Below are 21,260 nucleotides of genomic sequence, written 5' to 3'. Positions count from 1 at the left end.
CCATAAAGGGATTCTCCAGTTATAAACAACCCGAAACCCAAGAGCCTTCTCCACACAGGGGCTTGAATCATTCTGGTAGGAGAGCAGAGTCTAGCAAAAATGTCCTATCACTAATCTCCCTTTCCTCCGGACGAGGAGTGCACCCATCAAGCCCATCTGAGGGCCCAACCTTCCAGGAAACCTCAGATCCCTGCAATCACGGACAGGGGAAGAGGCAAGAGGGGTGCCAGGTTACAGGGAACAGCGCTACAGTATCAGCTCTGGGAAGGATCCCCACCTATAAACACCTTCTCTAGAGGGAGCAGGCCATAAAGCAGAAAGGCAGTGAGCTTAATTGAATTCATGTTTAATAATTACAGGCACCGTGCCCCCCCTTCCCCCTGCCCAGGCAGCAGCAGGGGTGGTACAGGGGCTGGGGCATATGCCCCCAGCAGCGAGGACGGCAGTCCCGAGAGTGATTTTCAGAAAATAAAAAAAAGGACCCCAGGGGCAGGCGTTGGTGCCCCTCCCCACCCCAAGACACACCAAATTTCAAGACTTTATATATAATATATCTCTGTGCCCCAGGGGAGGAGAGGGACACCTGGCGGCATCCTGGAGGAGGGCCCCAGGCAGCCCCAAGCCATCCTGCCTCTTCAGCCACTTTATTAGTTCAGACACATCACACTACAGGCACCCACTGCCACCGCCGCTGCTGCTGCCCCCCTGCAGTCCAGGCGGCTAGCCGGGCCATCTGTGTGTCCATGGGGCTCCAGGTCCCCGGCCCCACCAGCCCTCAGTTGTGATCAGACTCCTCTTCTGCCTCACGGAGCCACTTGAAGAAGGCTGTGACAGATTTAAGGGCCACACCCTTGCCCTGCTGCTCAGCGGGGTCCTTGCTACTCTCCCAACTGTAGAAGGCATCCTCCTTCACCACGTCCTCGTCATACAGCGCATCAAAGAACATCCGCAGCAGGTCTGCAAGCAGGCAAGACAGCAGTTAGACGTGACTGGCCACCGCCACCCCAGCCCACCCCAGGGAACTCTCCCAAGCTCCACAGTTCAAACAAGGCCCTGACGCACCAGCCTGACATTTGTGGCCATTCCAGAGTGACTAGGCCTCTGACAGGATGCTAATCTCATGATCTGAGACTGCTGCACAGCAATGAGTCACTTGGCCATCGGAAACACCTTACAAACTTGCTTGGCCTCACCTTGGCAGCCTGAAACCTCTCTGCCCATGATGTATTTAATGGAGAAAACTATATTCAGAATTGGTACTCCTGAATTCAGGAAATCACTAAAAGTCCTATATATATCATACATGAAGTCCTATATATATCCTACATGTAACCTGAACATTCACTGCCCCCCAAACAGATCCTGACAACTCCTGATCTCAACTTCCCTTCCTTCCCCACACATTTCCTGTACATACACACCTTCTCTGGCCTTGACACTTTTGCGGATGCTATATCCTTTGCCGGAAACTTCCTCGTGTCTTGTTCCTTCAGGACTCAACTCAAGCATCACCTGTTTGGACCCTCTTTCTCCTCAACCCCTAGCTGCTGGGTGGCCTTCCCAAGCACGTGTCTTATAACCCCTGAAACATAACCCACTCCAGTGCCCACAAGGCACTACCAGTCTTTCCAAACCAAACCTTACACTTCTAAGCCATCCTATGAGATGCTGCCAGCCAGGATGTTCTGCAGGGCATGCCCAGCCTCAAAGTCACAAACTGCCTAGGCACAGTCACCTGCTACCTCCACCCCATAGCAATGGGCCACAGCAGGGCAGAACCTTCACTTATCCCGTACCTACACTCCAAATCCCACACATACCCACCCAGGGACCCCATCCAATCGATTATGCACTCTGCCCTGTATTTTCAAGCCCAAGTTTCTCCCACCTAAAAACAAAAAGCCCTGTTTTCAACCACTATCTTACAGCTAATAAAATATTTTGACTACACTTGATGTTTTCCCTTCTTTCTGTCTCACTTAAGTATTTCTCAGTCCTTTCCGATCCAGAATCTGTCCCCTGCCCCACTAAATACTGTTTTTGCCAGGGTGGCCTCTATGTTTTTATATTCCAGACATCCTGCATTTTCAGGCCCACTCCTACAAACACTCACAGCAGCATCTAGCATTATCAACCACATCCCTCTCCTCAAATTTCTCTGTCCTTGGTTCAGAAGGGCCTGTCCTCCTTTGGTCCCTACCAGTATGTCCACTCTACCTCCTTAGGGCTGTATCTCAGGCCCTTATCACTCTCCCTCAGGCAAGCCCGTATCCTCTTATGACTTGCATGAGTTACCCTGTGCCGGCATTTCAGAAAGCTGCCTCCTACCCTGACCTCTTCTTTTCCAAAAGGACCCAGATACCCCAGCTACTGAGCTGACATCTCTTGATTCCCTAACTCAAGGACCACAACTCAACTTGATCCACCGTTGCCTACCCCAGCAAATGACATCACACTATGTCTTCTAAACCCACTGTGATTTAAAACCATCCTGGGAGTCATCCATGACTTCTAATCTCTCATGGCCCCTCCCCAGACCAGTGTAATCAAAAGCTGCCAACTCCATTTCCTAAGTATCTCTTCATCTGCCTACTCCTCTCCACCGTCACCAGCAAGGCTGAGCCACTGGTGCTAACACTGCCACATCCACTCTCACCCCATTCCAAACCACCCTTCCCTCTATTGCCAGGATGATCTAATGACTAAAATCAAATTCCTTTATTCCTTGCTTAAAATCCCACGAAGGCATTTTCTTGCCCTCAGGCTAAAGCCCCAGACTCTGGCCATGGCTTACACCCGGCCCTGCGTGGTCAGGCCCACATCCCTCTCTTCGGCCCCATCTTGCCTCACTTAGGACCGGTTGCTGTGCTCTCCCACACTGGCCTTTCTTTAATAGTTCTTTTCCCTGTGTCAAGTTCTTCCTACCATAGGTAGAAAGAACACACATAGTGCCTTCGCTTCAAGCATTCTCCCCCTCCCCTTCCAGCTGTCGTGGAGTGAATTACCACTCATTACCCCTCAGACCAGGTGTCCTCCCACCGAGAGCACCCGTCTTCCCAGGCTCATTGCTCACGCCAGTACTAACTCCAGGCCAGCACAGGAAATTGCTCGGCTTCCTCTCTGTGAGCATGCCAGTGCCGACACATACCTATGTTCTGAACGCATAATCTGAGACATGTTCACTGAGACCTCAGTCTCCTCATGTGGAAAATAGGGGTAATACCACCTACCCTAAACAACATTTGTGAGGACTACATGAGGCAAGGTAAGCAAAGCATTTCAGCCCTGTGCCACGCCGTGGGGGCACACGGTACTGGGAAGATCCTATCATTTATCACCTCTGCACTGTTGGCATCAAACACATGGGTAGGCACAAAACAGGCAATTACCCTTCAAGGCTGTGTCTAACTCCTTCCACTTGCAGGCACAACACAACACAAATGTAAGAGGAAGGAATGAAACCCGGAGGGCATTTTGCTCTCTAATGACTACCTACCTTTCTTGGATTAAGACCCTTCCATGAAGGGTCTCATGCCCTGCTATGTGGCAGTCCCTCCACCCCACCCCTGTCCCCGTGGCCTGGCTCTTACTGGGAGGCTGTTCTAAGGTCACTACAAGGGCCTGGAGGGCGTAGAGCGCCTGTAGCTCCTTCTGCTCGTCACACAAGTATTTCTGCAGCAGCTTCGCTCGCGCTTTCAGCACTGCAACGTCCACTCGGAGGGGAGTCTCAACTACAAGAAGACAGGGATGAGTGGAGCAATATACCCTTACCCCAGTTCAGAACTGGGAGGCCAAGGCTGATACCCACCTCCCTCCACTTGTCTGTCAGGCCCACCCTTGCCCCTCCATCTCCCTGGTTCCTCTTACAAATAATTGCAGAATAGCAGACAGCCGTCATGAGGGCTCGAACTAACGTGTTGGATACTATCTGCTGCTCACTCAGGTTGGCCTGTATGGGAGAAACAAATGATCCCCAGATTCTGAATTGGGCCCTTCAGTCTTCATTCTTGTTCCCCCCACCCCCACCCTAAGAACTACCTTTCCTTTATCAATATCCAGGAGAAACCTACCTCTATCCAGTCGAACACCCACTGGTTACTGCTGCCCTCCTTCAGCAGCTTCTCCAGCTGCCTGTTCAGCTCCTCGGAGGGGAGTGCCCTCTGGCCAGGGGCTTCCGACTCCTCTCCCAGGGTATACTCCACCTTCTGCAATGGAAAAGGCCCGCAGTTAAGAGTTGAGGTTGCCAATGTGAGACAAGAAAGAAGACTGGCCAGCCTCAAATGCTAGAATTAACCCAACTCCATCCCCAAACCTGTTCAGCGACGAATGCACCAATGTCCTGGCCTTCAGGTAGAAATTCCTTCCAGCTAAGCCCAGCTTCTCGCCACAGTGTCCCCACCTTTTTAGGACCCTGCAAAACACAAGACCAACCCAACTTACCAAAGCTCTCTCTCTCCAAGGACCCAACAGCTCTACCACATTAATCCAACAAATATTTACTGAAAGCCTACTAGGTACCTGCTAGGCATTAAGGATGCTATAGAAGTACTAATAGGCACAGCCCTTCCATTCCTACAGTCTGGTGCAGGGCACAGATGTCAGTCAAATAACCATCCAAATAAATAAGAACTCGTCCCAGGCACGGTGGCTCACGCCTGTAATCCTAGCACTCTGAGAGGTCGAGGTGGGCGGGTCACCTGAGGTCAGGAGTTGGAGACCAGCCTAACCAACATGGTGAAACCCTGTCTCTACAGAAAATACAAAAATTAGCCAGGCGTGGTGGTAGGTGCCTGTAATCCCAGCTACTCGACAGGCTGAGGCAGGAGAATCGTTTGAACCCAAGGCAAGGGTTGCAGTGAGCCAAGATCACGCCACTGCACTCCAGCCTGGGCGACACAGCAAGACTCTGTCTCAAAAAAAAATAAAATAAAATAAAATAAAAGAGAACTTGTCCACCACAGTGCTATGACACTAGGGTAGGAAAAATGATGTAAGGGCCTCTAGGAAGGGACAACTTCTAACAAGTATGCTTGTTTCCTAAACCCAAAAAATCTTGACACAAATATACCCCATCCCTAACACGAATAAAAAATCCTCATAAAACCAGCAGTCTGAGCGCGTTTTCTGTAAGGGGCAATAGACTATGAAGATATCACTCTTTTTCTTTATTAACAGAATAATGGCACTGGATCTTAGCAAGATTATTGCAGTTCACAGATTTTAAAACATGCCCATTTTTTCACATTTTAACTAAAAGTTGTCTTACAGCCAATATATATCTTTTTTTAATTCTGAGACGGAGTCTTACTCTGTCGCCCAGGCTGGAGTGCAGTGGCACAATCTTGACTTACTGCAACCTCCCCCTCCTGGGTTCAAGCAGTTCTCCTGCCTCAGCCTCCCAAGTAGCTGGGACTACAGGTGCACACCACCATGTCCAGCTAATTTTTTTGTATTTTTAGTAGATACAGGGTTTCATCATGTTGGCCAGGCTGGTTTCCAACTCCTGACCTCACGTGATCCACCCGCCTTGGCCTCCCAAAGTGCTGGGATTACCACGCCCGGCCCAGTCTTTTCTTTCTTAACAGTGCATAAAGAATGTCTTATAATCTATGGCACTCATAATCTATGGCACCTTGGAGTGGATGAAATACACAAATAGTTCAATATGCTTATTTGTTGTTAAAAAACAACAACAACTTGTCCTGGTACACGTCTATTTAAAAGAATTAAATGATGTTGACATAACAATTCCTTTAAATCGCAAGTGTGATTCCTCCAGGTTCCAGATGGCTGAACCCTTGCAACTGCACACTCACCCCAACTTCTCACTTCCACTAAGTACCACACTCAATTTACCTTTCCCCATCTTTTTGCCTTTATATTCGCTAGTTACCAATTAACTTTCACAAAGCCGCTTCAGCACCCTGAAAGCCTCCTGTCACGAATATTGTCAAATATTCCTTTGCAACCCCACAGTACTTAAGATACTCCACTCTATTTCAACTGTTTTATGTCACGCTTTACTGTTGTTTTTATCAAGCTGTCATTTCTTTTTTCTTTTTTGGAGACAGAGTCTTGCTCTGTTTCCTAGGCTGGAGTGCAGTGGCACAACCTCGGCTCACTGCTACCTCCACCTCCCGGGTCAAGTGATTCTCCTGCCTCAGCCTCCTGAGTAGCTGGGATTACAGGCGCCTGCCACCACGCCCGGCTAATTTTTGTGTTTTTAATAGAGATGGGGTTTCACCATATTGGCCAGGCTGGTCTTGAACTCCTGACCTCGTGATCCACCCACGTCGGCCTCCCAAAATGCTGGGATTACAGGCGTGAGCCACTGCGCCCGGCCCATTTCTTCCTTTTTCTCCACCAACTTGTTTCTTGTGTTTTATTCATTGCTGTGTCCCTAGTGCTTAGTATATGATAAATGATCATCAACAAAACCCTAGTTGAATGAATGAATAAATAAATGCATCAATCACGGGCCTAGGGTCTTAGACTGCCATTCTCCTCCAGTCTTGGCCAGAACTCATGATAGGAACTGGTGTGCGGGAGATGGCCCACCTCAGTATTTCCTCTCCCAGGTACCAACACAATCCTGCCATCACCATCACTCCACTCCACCAATGGACCATGAAGCTTCAGGGCCACAGCAAACAGCCAAAACCACACCGTGGGAGGCATCTCTGGACTCCTGGCCCTCACTCACCATGCTCTTGCACAGGAGGCCCAGGATCTCCAGCAACAGGGAAGCAGCTTTGCCCAACGGTCTCAGGGGCTTTGTAATCTCCCTACAAGAAGAGAAAAACCTCATGCTGACAGCCTCCACAGTTCCCTCACCACTACTCCATCTCCCTCCAAACCAGGGTATCCAACCCAGCCATTTCCCTACCACCTTCCCTCTGGTCTTTACCTCCCCTGAATTCCACCCAGGGGGACTTACCTGAACAGCTCCCCCATGGGCACCCCACCTTCCTGCAGAATGGGTGTTACCAGTTCCGCTAGGTAGAGCCACACGTGGGGGATGTCAATTTCCATGTCCTCAGCCAATTCCAATATTTCATACAGCCTGCAAAGGGAACTCCAAGTCAAGACATTCTAGGCCAGGTCCCCACTCTCCTTCTGGGGCAACACGGCATGGCTAAGGGATCAACTATGGAACCCCTGGGAACATTTTCTAGACATGGGGACAATTATCTCAAGCTAAGGCCACCTCTGTGTCCTTAGATGGTTTTCACCCCGTTTAACCCCCTAAAGTTATGTTGACCGGGATGGTCAAGGAACCCATACTGTTTTTTTTTGGGTTTGTTTTTTTTTTTGAGACAGTTTTGCTTTTGTCACCCAGGCTGGAGTGCAATGGCACGATCTCGGCTCACTGCAACCTCCACCTCCTGGGTTCAAGTGATTCTCCTGCCTCAGCCCCCCGAGTAGCTGGGATTACTGCGCCACCACACCTGGCTAATTTTTGTATTATTAGTAGAGACAGGGTTTCACCATGTTGGCCAGGCTGGTCTAGAACTCCCAACCTCACGTGATCCTCTAGGAATCCAACCCACCTTGGCCTCCCAAATCGCAGGGATTACAGGCGTGAGCCACCCCACCCGGCCAGGGAACCTATACTCTTATGCAAGGTTCCAAGGGTCCCAAAAAGGAGGCAGAAAATTGTGGATCTGTGTAAGTGGGAGGCCCAGAGAAGCCGCTCATACCCTTGGTAGTACTGAGCAGTAGACAGGTGCCCAGCACAGAGCAGCTGGTGCAGCAGCTGCCCCATATGCTCACGAGCAATGGCACTGCGCTCCAGCGTAGACTCGACACCATGCCGTACAAAGATGAAGAGCAAGGAGGGTGAGGCCAGCTCCTGCACACACTGGACTGCCTCCTGAGGGGTGCAGGGCACAGGAGGAAGAGACCAGTCACTGTCTGACCCAGACCCCAGACCCCTATGCCTGCCAGCATGATCCCTCCCTGCTCACTCCTCAATCACACGCCACTCCCACTGCCTACTTTCATGTCATTGAGATGGAGGTATTCCTCAATGATAGCCTTGGATTTCTTCTCTAACTCCTCCTCAGAGAGAGCCGCCTTCGGGGGGCTCACTGGGGGTAGGGCAGCTTCTCGCTTCGCTGTGGGAAGAGAACACAGATTAGAGGGACTTTTCAGTCTTCCCAGCAAACAAGATTCGGAGCTCTCAAAAGGCTGGGGACCAGCTAGTCCCAAGGCAGCCAATGCCTTTCCCTCCATTCCTCTCTCAGACTCTCACCGGCATCCCGCCCACGGTCCCGATCTTCCGTGAGGCTAGCTGCCTTGCGCAGCCCCTCAGGCTGGGAGGGCCGTTCTCTACTCCGCTCCTCCACTTCCTTGCTGAAGCTCCGCTTGGTAGCAGGTGTCCGTGCACGATCAAGCCGGTCCCCACGGTCCCCTCCCCGTTCACTCCGCTCTAGGCGGTCTCCTCGGTCTCCAGCTTTCTCGCCCCGTTCTCGGCTCAAGCTACTCCTGGAAGAAAGACAGACACGTTTTCACTCACTTGCACTGCCCAGGCACTCATGTAATTACACAACATGCTGAGCAACTGTTGGGCCTTGTTCTTGGCATAATGAATATGCCCCAAACTAAAACCCAAGGGCTCCAACCAGGACAGGTATGAAGAATTTCCATCCTATGGCAACAACCAGAACCCAATCACGTACCCCCAGTGTGAATAACAAAGACGTCCAGGAAACCTCACCTCTGCACCACACGTCTATTATCTGTGCTTTCTGTGGGTACCGCTTGTTGAAGGGCTGAGAAGCGATTCAAAGTACTAGTAGCTGGGCGAGCAGCTTCTGACGCTGGGGATGCAGAAAATCCGTATTAAAATCTTTTTCTCCTTTCCTGCATTTTATCCCCTACTTGCCAGTTTAGGACACTTGGTCCCAGTCCCAAAAGTAAAGCAGTTCAATCCCTGGAACCACAACACAAACCTCCTCTATTGCCTGCATTGCCTAACCACCTTGTACTGAAGGCCTCCCTAACAGAAAAGGCTCTATCCTCAAGGGAGCTCTGACGGATAACCACCCAGCTCCTCACACTGCCTCCATACCTGCGTCTGAGGGCTTGGCTCCTGAGCCTCCGCTGCTGCCCTTGCCCCAGCTCAGTCGCCCTCCAGGTGCAAAGAGCTGGTTGTTAGAATCGATGGAGCCAGGCTGAAGAAGAAAAGGGGAGTAGAATCATAGGTCTAACCCGGCTGAGTATCTTGGCCAGCACCACCATATGCAGCCAAACAGGTAGTCAATGGCCCAGTCCAGGGGTCAGAAAATCTTTTTTAATAAAGGGCCAGTCTCTATTGCAACTACTCAATTCTTCCACAGTAGCATGAAACCAGCTGTAGATGATAAAGGCATGGGTGTGACTATGTTCCAATAAAACTTCATGGACACTGACATTTACATTTTATTTAATTTCCACAGCACAAATTACCATTCACTTTTTAATTTTTCACAACTTTAAAATGTAAAAACCACTACTGGGTCCTGGGATGTATGAATGGGCTGGATCTGGCACGTGTGCGTGTGTGTGTTTGCCAAACACTGGTCCAGACTAATGGGAGTATCACCCTCCCTCTACAGCTGGCAGTCTTGTCTCCAGCAATCCAACCAGTTAGTCTAAGAGGAAACATTCAGCTGTCACCTTTTCAACCTTAGAGAAGTGAGGGGACTAAGATCTAAACCTGAGCTGAATCACCCACTCCCGCACACACCCCTACCTTGGTGATCTTGGTGAGTCGTGAGGTGTCAATGGGGCGGCTACCTTTGCTGATGGGAACTGTGTTCCAGCCACCATCATCCACAAGTGGAAGTCCACGGCCTGACACAAAAAGAGGGGCATACTGGAATAATGAATAAATCCTAGCAGCCCCTTCCCCTTGGGCCACCCCTAGCCTCCCTTCCTCAGATCCTCAGTTCCATCATGGGGTCTCAGTGGCCCAGACACGTGGCACTAACAGGAAGTCATCAGAGGAAAGTATATAACCTTCCGGTCCCTTCACTGCTCCCTTCTCAATCCCAGCCTGGAACTCACTGATGGGAGGGCCTGGAGGACCACCCCGACGCTTGTCACTGCCCTTGGCCATGAGCTGCTGCACTTTGATGTGCTCTCGATGTTCTTCCATCTCAGCCTCCTTATGGATCTGGTCAATGGTCTTGGGACCCTGATCCCCTCGGCGTGGCACCCAATTGCTCTGTGGAGACAGAGGGCCAGTCACGATGATGTCAGGGAAGGCCAGACAAGGCAGTGTCAGAAACTGGAGGCAGCAGGCTGGCAGTGGGGAGGAGGGGGACACACACCCCTCGCAGATCCAGCACGTCCTGCAGCATAAAACGGATGCGGGATGACGTCTTCTTTTCTTTAATGATTTTTTCCATCTGGTTGAAATACTGATCCATTCGGGGCTAGGGAGGAGAAAGGCATCAGACCAGGAACTTCTCATGTCTCACCTATAACTGTAGGCCCCACCCCTCCTCAGGCATTCCGCCCCATCACTGTGGGCTCAGTGAGCCCCACATATGCTTCAGCCCATCCCCCTCCAGATGCAAGGACCTCTACCTTGGCTTTTTCAAAGTCCAGGTCTTTGCCAATGGTGGTGAGCAGACGACAAAGGCACTCAAGGGACTCTTCATCATGGTTCTTAAGCAGTTTGACCACACAGTCATGCATTATTGCCTCTGTTAACATCTTCAGCTTGAACAACTCTCCAATAAACTTGATATTCCCTAAAGAGCGCCGCCGGGCTATGTCCCGAGCCTCTTCCAGCTCTTCCTTCAGGCGTCCTCGTTCCTCTGCCTGACATTCACGGGACAGGGATTGTGTCAAAAAGATAACCAGCCACTCGGCTAAAACTCTTTTCTACCTGGATATCCAAACCTAGCAATAAGCACTCAGTCCTGAGGCAGGCTGGCTGGGCATAGTGGCTCATGCCTGTAATCCCATCAATTTCGGAGGCTGAAGCAGGCGGATTACTTGAGGTCAGGAGTTTGAGACCAGCTTGGCCAACATGGTAAAACCCCATCTCTACTAAAAATACAAAAAAATTAGCCAGGTATGGTGGCACATGCCTGTAATCCCAGCTACCTGGGAGGCTGAGGCAGGAGAATCACTTGAACTCGGGAAGTGGAGGCTAGCCAAGATCACACCACTGCACTCCAGCCTGGGTGACAGAGCACGACTGCCTCAAAAAGGGAAAAAAACGTCCTGAGCCAGAGAAATCCCCAAGACACCACTATCTCCATTCCAAATTCTACAGCTGAGTAGCATCTGGGTAAGGGAAGGAGGTAAGTGGGGAGTAGAATCGATAGTGGGTTTTCTCTCACCGTAGCAGCTTCATCCATCTCTTTTTGCTTCTTCTCAAAAACCTCATCATCATCTTTGTCTTTCTCAAACTCCTTCTGACATCGATTCAACAACAGCTTTCGGAAGTTCACAGTCACTGTTGGCTTTTCCGTAGTGGGCACTTTCAGCTGTAGGTCAGAGAGAATGTCACACTCAGACTAGTCCTGGGCAGGGAAGGCCCTCCAAGAGCCTCTAACTACCTGACCCAGGAAAATCTCTGGCCCCAGCTCTGCCTCCTTCCAGCTGGAAGAGGCACAAGTTGGAGGGGAACCAAGAAGCTGGACTCAAGGAGTCTTGGGAATAGAAATGGGCAACTAGACCACGAGATTTAGAACCCAGTGGAAACTAACCGCCATGAGGCAGCGGCACATGTTGGCGTAGGCCACAGAGAAGTTGGGCTCTGAAATGGCCTTCTCAAAAATCAGGTCAATGACCCCTTTGAGGCGTTCCTCGGTGTCGATGGCCAGCTGCGTCACTTGCTTCATCAGCTGCTGGAACATCTGGGGTGTCAGTTTATTCAGGATGGAGCGCACCCTGCGGAATAGGTCCTGGAGGGAGAAGAGACAAGAGTTCCAGTGAGGGTCGCAGAACAGGCTGTTGGGAGGGACAAGAGAGGGTGGTGGGGACTGAGGCATGACAGATGCTAGTGATAAGAACAAAAAGAAGCAAAGAGGGCACAGATGGCAGACCTGGAGAAGAAATGGAGACAGACCAAAAGCACGACTTGCCAGTACCTGGGTTTTGCTGCCATCAGCATCTTCTTCCCCTCGATCCTTATCAGCCGCCGTCCGCTTGCTGCTGGGTTTCCAGGCTTTCTCTGCTTTGTTCAGTTTTATATCTTCGGTCATTAACACTGTGGCAATGATCTTACGTGGTTCTTTTCGGGGGCCCTGCTGAGAGCGCCGGGGTCCCAGGCCAGCCTGCTAAGCAAGGGATGAAGACAAGAGGGAACATGGAACTAGTCAGCGCAATATGTGACACAACTACTACACGCCTCCAGGGCAAACTCCTCTCCACGGGCACTGACACAAGTGAATCATCCACTCCCACTCCTTGCCCACCTGCCCCTTTACCCAGCCCCACTCACCGGCCCTCGGGGCAGCTCCCCACCTGGCCCACCCCTTGGGGGCCCACGGGTGCTAAGGGTGGTCCGGCCAAGGTTAGCAAAGGATGGAGTGAAGTCTGGGCCACAATTTATGCCTTGTAGTCTAGTGGGATCCAGTGGCCGCAGTGGTGTTTTATTGGCCTGCAAAGGACAGGAAAAGGTCTCAGAAGCGGGCTAGAGCGGTTGACTGCTCTTTCAGGACCTCAGGCTCCTCCCCAATCCATCCAGCACAAACTTGTCATCCCCCTCCCCAATCCATCCAGCACAAACTTGTCATCCCCTCCCCAACTCAAGCCACTAACCTTGTCCAGCACCACATCACTGATATGTGGCAATCCCTCTGGCTTCTGCATACTGGCAAAGATGAACTGAAAACCAAGCAGGAACTCACGGTCGTAACGTTTTTTCTCCTCTAGGTTTAGAGGCTTCCACTGATCTGCAACGAAAACAGAATGAAGCAATCATACTGCCTCCTCTGGCCCTAATAAGAAAACTCAAGCCATTCTCAACCCTTTCTTCAGCATACCTGACTTATATTCATACTTCTGTTCCCCGGGCTGGATGTTCTCAGCATTGTGAATTTTGTCTTCCTTTGAGTCCCAGGTCTCATCTGCTTCCTCGGGACGTGGGGGCACACAGCTGCCCTCAGACTCTGGGCCTGGATTGCTGCCTGCAGGAGGCTGATTTTCCACCTCTGGTACTGCTGGGTTCGCCTAGAACAACAGAACATCCAGTTTTGGTTGCAGAATGACCACTGTTCCATACCTCAACTTGGCCCTCTCCCCTCCCGTTTTCTGCTCCCTTACCTCCTTGAAGGCATCCAGAAGGTCTCCAACAGCCTCCTTCTTATTTAGCTCCTTAATTTTCCGTCTCCTCTTTGGCACAGATACTGCCACTAATTAAAAATAAATAAATAAAAGCGTGGATCTTTGCCAGTAATTTAAGGAGTACTCTTAATCCCTGGGAAATAGAAAGCAGCCAAAGTACAATATTTCCCCTTTGCATCACCCTCTTTAGGCTTAAAAGTCCTTAATCTAGTTCTTAGATTCCATTGCAGGGACCCAGAAACATGGCAAAAATGGGAGGTCATCAAGGAGGGTAAGGAACCATATTCCCTAGCCTGCCCTACCTCTACCGTCCAACCACACCTTACCTTGAGTGGCTGCTGCTGCCTCCAAATTCTGAGACAAGTTGGCTGGAATAGGGGTACTCTCTGGGGGGAGCAGTTCCTCTCCTCCTTTCTCACTCTCAGCTTCTCCTGCTTCTGCTGCTTCTCCTTCTTCCTCTTCTTCTTCTTCCTCCATTTCCTCCTCCTGAGCTGGGGAAGTAGCTGAAGGAGCCATAGCTGGAGTAGCAGAGGGGATGGTGGGGGGCGCCACTGATGCTGTCACCTCCTTGGCCTGCTCCTCTGGCTCACTGACTGGGCTTAAGTCCACAGCTGGTGGCGAGGGGGCTCCGTTGAGCAGTTCCTCAGGTTGGGCAGTTGGAGCAATGGGCACAGGGGATTCGGAGGGGCAAGCTGGGGGAGGAGCAAGCTCTGGGCTTGACTCCACCTCTGGTTCCAGATCTTCAGATGGGACCATGCCATTAGGCTCATGAATTTCCACTGTGTGAGATGCCAAAGGGGTGGGAGCCTGGAGAGGACTGGAAGAGAACTCAGATTCTGGAACCGGTTTGCTAAGTGTCACTTCTACTTCCAGTATGGGTTCGGCGAGAGGAGTGGGTTCTGGAGACAGGCGATATGGCTCCCCAGTTTCACGGGAGATGGGGGTTGATTCTTCTACAGACATTTGTATAGTTGTCATAGCGTCCCCAGGAATAGAGAGGACTGCGAGATTAGGCTCAGACCCCGGTTCCAAGACTGGGGATGGTGATGGGGTCGGAGAAGGTGACGAAGGCTGGGATTCTGAAGGGCTATGCTCTGGGCCAGGCAGCCCTGGCCGGTCAGCAATGATTGCTCCCTGTGACCGGTCATCTGTACCATAGGAAGGAAGAATGAACAACTAAAGGCAAGTGCTTCACTGCTGTTGTTCCTCCCCATCCTCCAGCCAAGGCATTCCCAACTTAATACCCCCGCATCCTCTTCTCCTACCTAAGCTATACTTCCACTTTCATCCAAAACCCAATTCACCCTCAAAATCCCACAACCTGAAATCTAAGTCATCATTCTCTAGTACCCAGTTCAAGTCACTCCACCACCTCAGCATTTAAACTGTTAACATTCTCTTTCCCCATAAAAGCTCCGTCCCACCGGCTTACTTACCTGGCCGGACAATGACAGCAACCTGGGGCGTCTCCCCATTAGCTTGAGGCTCCAGACCGCCTCCCGTCTGCAGGACACAAAGGGTTACCAAGTTTGCACTGAAGAGTCCCACAACCCTTCTTTACTAGAGCCATTTCTACTTTAGCTCTGCCTAGAAATCCAGGAAAGCAGGGAAATAAATCCCTTAGTTGAAAGAAAAGATCCAGGGACTTGGGAGTCCAGGGCAGAACAGACATCCCAGCCAGGGTATCACTCGAAAAGCAGACAGTACCTGGGGAGGGGTGGGTGTGGAGGCAGTGCGGGCCCCAGACATGATCTCCTCAGTGATATCCTTTCCTCCTTGGTTTGGATCTCGAATTCGGATCTGGGGAAAGAAAGCTATGAGATGAGTGGGAAGCAGGAAGAGCCCACCTCTCCACCCAGCCCCAATCTTAAGACTCTGGGCCAACTCCCCACCCCCCACTGGGAGGCAGGTAGGTAGGTGCCAGAAACCCCTTGAGTTCCACTTTCAGCCCATCTGGCTGCTCTCGTAGTCCCTGCCCCAGCTCCTACCCTTAAGAGACCCTTGACCTCACAGAACAGCCCTGTACATCACAATGCCCCTCCCTCCCTCATCCCTACCCCACCAGCAGTCCCCAAGTCAGTGGCTGCACACCCTGGGGCCCAGGACCCCCATCTAGCACCCAATCGGCTCACTTGTGGCTAGTGTGCCTGATCTCTGGGGGCAGGGCCCAGATCCAGTAGGTGGAGCCAGGGTGACTCAGCGGCTTCCCCAGCTCTGGCACCCTATTCTGGGCACCACGCCCAGGGCTTGAGGACTGAGCAGAGGCGGAGGCCTTGAGAGCTTCCAGGACTGGGGGGGCAGGGGGGGAATGGGGGCTGGGGCCACAGAAAACAAACCATTTCCAAGGCAAGCCACCAGAAACCCAAAACCAAGCATAGTTCTTCCAACCCCCCAGCACCCAGGTCTCGCAGGAACTTCCTCGCTAGCCACTTCAGTCTTTCCATGACCTGCTTCTAATGCTGAAATCTTAGCATCTTACAAAGAACCTGAGCCCTCCACAGACCCCATTCTCTGCCCACTTTCAGCTCCTTCCTCCTCAAGTCACTGCTCTTTCCGGCACAATGTCCCAGCAGCACCTGACCTTGATTCTCCCCTTCCCAGATGTCCCGGAGCCCCTCACTGCTACTCACCGTCTTACGCTCCCTCTTGGGAGCAATCTGGGGTGGCTGGTTCATCAAAACTGGGGCGGGGGCCACGCCAGTGGGAAACTGCTGCACCCCTTGGGCTGGATAGTAGGCGCCAGCTTGGGGGAGGGGGGACGGAGAAGAATGGTGGTAGCGTCAGGGCCCAACCATATACTAATGCCTGCCTGACACCTCCCACCCCAAAACCTCTCACCACCCACAGCCGGCCCCTTGCCCTGCCCTGCCCTCCTCCCCCAGGGAATTAGGTGTCTGTCAAAGCTGGGGAACCAGTCTGAACTGCGTTTACAAGAATTCCTAACACACACACACACACACACACACACACACACGCACGCACCCCTAGTAGGCAGGCACTCTTTCCCCACCACACACCAGTGACCAGCAGGACTTATGTCTGTCCTTCCACCGTACAAGTTACTCTCGTGTGTGTACCCCACCCGCTATCAACATGTACACGCATACTCTGAACCTGAAACAGAACCAGGTCTTTGGCTGGTAATGAGAGAAAGAGATTTGCCAACCCTGTTCCATTTAACTTGAGTCTAGTTCCTGTCTCCAGCCCTTTACAAAGGGGCAAAGAAACAAAGTAACATTATGAACTAGGCTCAAGACGAAGAAATATTAATTCCTTAAAGCAAACTATCTCCAAAGTGGGTGAGTTCTTCCCCCCCCGCCCCCTTTTTTTTTTTTTTGAGATGGAGTCTCACTCTACTGCCCAGGCTGGAATACAGTGGCACAATCTTGGTTCACTGCAATCTCCACATCCTGAGTTCAAGCGATCCTCCTGCCTCAGCCTCCCGAATAGCTGGGATTACAAGAGTGCATCACCAAGCCTGACTAATTTTTGTATTTTTAGTTGAGACGGGGCCAGGCGTGGTGGCTCACGCCTATAATCTCAGCACTTTGGGAGGTTGAGGCAGGTGGATCACTTGAGACCAGGAGTTCGAGACCAGCCTGGTCAACATGATGAAACACCATCTCTACTAAAAATACAAAAATTAGCTGGGTGTGGTGGCACATGCCTGTAATCCCAGCTACTCGGGAGGCTGAGGCAGGAGAATCGCTTGAACCCGGGAGGCGGAGGCTGCAGAGAGCCAAGACTGTGCGACTACATTCCAGCCTGGGTGACAGAGCGAGACTCCGTCTCAAAAATAAAATTAAAATAATAACAATAAAATTTAGTAGAGACGGAGCTTCGCTGTGTTGGCCAGGCTGGTCTCGAACTTCTGACCTCAAGTGATCCGCCTGTCTTGGCCTCCCAAAGTGCTGGGACTACAGGCGTGAGCCACCGTGCTCAGCCCCCCCTTAAATTTTAAAATAGAGACAGGGTCTCACTATGTTTCCCAGGCTGGTCTCAAACTCCTGGCCTTAAGCAGTCCTCCTGACTCCCAAAGTGCTGGGATTACAAGCAAGATCCGGGCGCATTCTTTAATTTCATCCCTAAATTCCACTTGTTTGTTTTTTGACAAGCACAAGTGTATTTCTTTAAATTTTGCATACATATAAACAAAAACATATATGTATGAGAGATTCATACTCAAAACTTTTCCTGATAGGTGATCAAAAAACTTGGAAGCCACTGCCATAAAGAACAGACTAATCGTTCCCTAGAATATAAATAAAAAATAGCTACAAAAACCTCCCAAATTTGCATTACATGGGCTCCCAACCATGGAAGAAGTGTCACAGGGAAAGCCTACTAATAGGCTCTCAGGCTGGTGCCTGATCCTACATTCCCTGATGTGGGGAAGACTCTAACTCTCCTGGCAATAAAATCAAATTTTCTCTCCACAATCAACACCAGTTAAATATTAAGCACCAATCCCTACCACCTATTAACTTTATCATTTTTAGACCGGAAGCCAAGCCTGGGAAGGGTCTTCTGCTTTAGAAATCAGCAGATGAGTTTAGATGCTCCCTTGGGCTTGTTCTTACCTCTGACTCCCTCCCCTGCTTACCGTAGGTCCCAAATTCTGTAGGGCTTGCACCTGGATAGAAGCCTGGGGCTCCCGGCTGCACAGGGTACTGCTGTGTCGGGACAACATATGTGGAACGCCCCTGGTGGGGGAGGGGGAGAGAAGGAGTTGAGGGAGCGATGAGTTCCACATCAGACTCCAAAAAGAACGTAGGTCAAGACAAGTCAAGCCAACTCTGGGCAATGACCAGAAGGAAGTCCCACCTCTGGAAAAGCAATGGAACTGGACGGTCAGGGTGAGGGAAGTGAGAGGTATATGGGTCTGTGGCATCTAGGCTCCAAGCCCCCAGCCTCACCTGTCCAGGGATGTAGTAGGCCCCCTGGGAGGCTGGGTAGGAGATCTGGGAAGGGATCATCATTACTTGGGATCCAGCAGGGTAGACATGGGCAGCTGGGCCAGGGCGGGCAGGGGCTGCACTCTGCACTCGGGAGGCTGCACTGCTCGGGGGCTGGGCCCGGCTAGGGTAGAAGTGCTGTCAGGAGGGAGGAAAGCAGTTGGCATTGTAAAGAGGAGGAAGTGGACAAAAAATAGCCACTCCACAATGTCTCTATAGCCTGGAAAGAAGTACTGTGGGCTTCAGAACATGGAGACCAACCCTTCCAAGACCACTTGACCAAATGGCTCAGCGGCTTCTTGTACACACACACGCCCTCCAAATTCAGATGTACACTTTGCATCCTGTAGCGATTTACTCTCTCGCTGCCATGCATACACGCACGTCACCTCTACCAAACTACCCCTCTGCAGAGGCTTCCTAACACCGAGATGCATCATGCCTAAGTAAGGCCCTTTCGGGCAACATATCCCCAGCATGCACTGCTCCACCAGCATGTAATGAGGAGCTAACCGTAACATGCAACAGCATCCCAGTCCCCAGATGCGCGTTCTTCAAGATGTAGCCCCTAACATGCATCACTCGGCCTCCAACTGAGAACCTGGACACCGAACAAGTCACCACCCTGAAGATCCCCATTCCCTGTGTCTAGCCCCTGACTAGGGTGGAGGGTAAGGATGAGACCAGAAGACTGTCCAGGGTTAGGAAAGGGGTATTACCTGCAGAGACCTGAATCCTCCCTGAGAGCACATGGGGATAGGAAAGAAGAGAATTACCCCCAAGGTGATGGCGGGGGGAGGGAATGAAGGCAATAGGACAGGACAAGAATCCTCCCACTTAGTAAGGAAGAAGTTGGGGAACAGAGAAACGCAAGGACCAGCTGGAGTGTTTACCTCACCACAGTCCAAAGAGAAAGCAGAGAGAGCTATAGAGCAATGGCAGCCTCCGGTAAAAGGAGCAAATAGGAAAGCAAGAGTTGGCAGCAGGGCCCAAAGCACTGCCCCCAATTCTCAGAGGCACTAGGATCCCAGTAATGCCACCCTCATTGACAACATACTATCCAAGGGACCAGCCACCGTAAGTAATCAACAGGGCAAGGCGCAGAGCCGCATGAAAGAACACAGAGGATTAAGGCCAGGTACAGGGCCTCCAGTTTCCATCCTAGACCTAAACTGGCCAAAGCTTTCCACTGCTCCCGCCCAGGTCCCCTACTCCCCTCCCCACAGCCCCTCACCTGGCGGGGCTGAGAAGGCGTGTTCATTTGTGTCGCTTGTGGCGTACTGAACACCACCGGCGCTGTCTGCCCCGGGGGAAACGCTGGCTGAAGAGGGGAGACCAGAGTTCAGCAAGAGGGGAAGCCCAGGTGGGGCAGAAACCCAAGCTGGTGAAATAAGGGGAGCAGATCTGCGGCAAGAGCCTTAACAATCCACATACCCCCTCCCCGTGACAGCCCCCGGGGACAGCCCAGGGGCCCTGTCTCAATTTGGCAGCAGGCGGCTGCACTTTGCCCTGACACAGATGGGGGTAGGAAAATCCGGAGGCTGGAACCTGTTCCTGCCCGACTGCCTGGTCTCCCCTACCCCCTCCCCTGCTAATTCCTCCCTAATTACCTGTGGGAGTCCGGGGGATGGGGCGGGTGGGGGGCCTGTGGACTGTGGAGCTTTGTTCATTTCATTTGGTGCCACATCAGGGTCCCCCCAGCACCTGTTGGGAAAGAGTGGCCTCAGGAAGAGGAAGGGACCCAAGCTTAAGGCAAATGGGGCGGTGAAAGGGTTGATGCAAGGGCTGGGTCCCATACGGAGTCCCAGAGATGCCAAGAGGGTGAAGCAGAAAAGATACAGCCTGTCCCCATCAACATGCTGTCAAACCCGCATCACTTTCAACCAACCCCTGACCTCCTGAACAGTCCCCTCACTCACCCCCTCGATTAAGAACAAGTCCACGGTGCGGCCTACAGGTTCTGGGCATCCGAGGGCCTGGGGTTGGGAGGTGAGGGTATCAACCTGGCTCCGCGGGGCCCAAGACCAACCAGACCGGAAATTCCAGGTCTCGCTGGCACCAGGCTCCCGGATCACGAACGGAGCTAGCTGCTTCGGCCGTGGTGTCCCCACCCCCCACCCGGGGACACCGGGTTCGGGCCTGGCCCAGGGGCACACAAGGTACGCCTGCCGCCGGGGAACCCGCACTGGGCCAGAAGCTAGGCCTGCCGCCGCCTAGGAGTGTAGGCCAGGAAGGGCGGGAGTCAGGCCCTAAAAGGCCAGGCGGGCGGCGGCCGTCGAGGAGCCGGTTTCAGGCAAGTGAGGGTCGGCCCGGAGGGCGGGCGGGGCCGGGGGCTCCTCCCTGCCCGCCGCTACCGCCTCCCTCCCCTGCGCCCTCCCTGCGCAGCGCGGGCCAGTGCCAAAGAACAACGTGTCACTTCCCGGCGGCCGGGCCGCGAAGGGGGGAGGGGGCGGCGGGCCGGGAGCCGTGGTGCCAGCGCCCGTGGGCTGCCGGGCCTCCTCGGGTCAGGCCGAAGTGGCATTTCGCGGCGACGAACCCGGCGCCCTACCAGCCCGCGGGGCCCGCATAGTCCGGCCCTGCGCTCCCCACCCCCACCCAGCAGCCAGGCCCGGCCGGGCCAGGCACACGTGGGCCGGGGATCGGGACCCTGGCGGGCCGGGGCCCTGGGTCGGGCCGCGGGGCCAGGGAGCCGGGGCGGCGGCGCAGGGTGGCCGGTCCCGGCCCGGATGGCGGCGGATGCGGGGGGAGGGGGTGGGGGGGCCGGGTCGGGCCCGGACATGGCGGCTTTACCTTCAGTCTCCTTCAGTCCGCGCGGCCGAGCCCCACGCAGCCGCACAGACGTAGTCCACAACCATTTCCGGCTCCCCGCACAGATCCCGCTCGGCGGCCACCGCTTCTCCGCAGGCGCAGCCGGCGCCCCCACGTGACCGGCGCAGGGGGCGGAGCCGCGCCGGGCAATCTGCGCCGCCGAGCACATGGGATTTGCCCCGCCCCGTCACATGACAGCCACAGCCC

At 52.8% G+C, this 21,260-nt stretch overlaps 1 protein-coding gene and 1 non-coding gene across 6 annotated transcripts; both read right to left on the bottom strand.

Annotated features, from left to right (window-relative positions):
- Positions 1-330: 330 nt before the first annotated feature.
- Positions 331-21,185, bottom strand: EIF4G1 (eukaryotic translation initiation factor 4 gamma 1). 5 transcript variants are annotated; one of them, XM_054480996.2, is made up of 33 exons: positions 21,036-21,185; positions 20,165-20,221; positions 19,856-19,949; positions 19,480-19,566; positions 18,207-18,383; positions 17,894-17,993; positions 15,921-16,033; positions 14,998-15,090; positions 14,727-14,793; positions 13,617-14,438; positions 13,270-13,358; positions 12,990-13,176; positions 12,766-12,899; positions 12,446-12,604; positions 12,093-12,281; positions 11,709-11,906; positions 11,340-11,486; positions 10,576-10,812; positions 10,317-10,421; positions 10,051-10,210; positions 9,737-9,837; positions 9,074-9,176; positions 8,720-8,822; positions 8,255-8,487; positions 7,999-8,117; positions 7,701-7,873; positions 6,938-7,063; positions 6,704-6,785; positions 4,313-4,411; positions 4,071-4,205; positions 3,868-3,949; positions 3,591-3,731; positions 331-957 (listed from the first exon to the last, which is right to left on the bottom strand). In XM_054480996.2, exons 3-33 carry the CDS (start codon positions 19,913-19,915, stop codon positions 776-778), a joined length of 4,803 nt encoding a protein of 1,600 aa, XP_054336971.1. In that variant the 5' UTR covers positions 19,916-19,949; positions 20,165-20,221; positions 21,036-21,185; the 3' UTR covers positions 331-775. The 5 variants fall into 5 exon arrangements, with proteins under 5 accessions (XP_054336971.1, XP_054336974.1, XP_054336976.1 ...); XM_054480999.2 differs by having other exon boundaries at positions 12,093-12,278; XM_054481001.2 differs by lacking the exon at positions 19,480-19,566.
- On the bottom strand, positions 9,917-9,992 carry LOC129034427 (small nucleolar RNA SNORD66). The gene has a single exon (XR_008501904.1). It is a non-coding gene; the product is annotated as a small nucleolar RNA SNORD66 (small nucleolar RNA).
- Positions 21,186-21,260: the final 75 nt, after the last annotated feature.

This window comes from Pongo pygmaeus, chromosome 2, assembly GCF_028885625.2.
Source record: "Pongo pygmaeus isolate AG05252 chromosome 2, NHGRI_mPonPyg2-v2.0_pri, whole genome shotgun sequence".
Lineage (NCBI taxonomy): Eukaryota > Metazoa > Chordata > Mammalia > Primates > Hominidae > Pongo > Pongo pygmaeus.
Note: the sequence above shows the minus strand (reverse complement) of the source record. Positions and strands in the feature narration are given on the sequence as shown.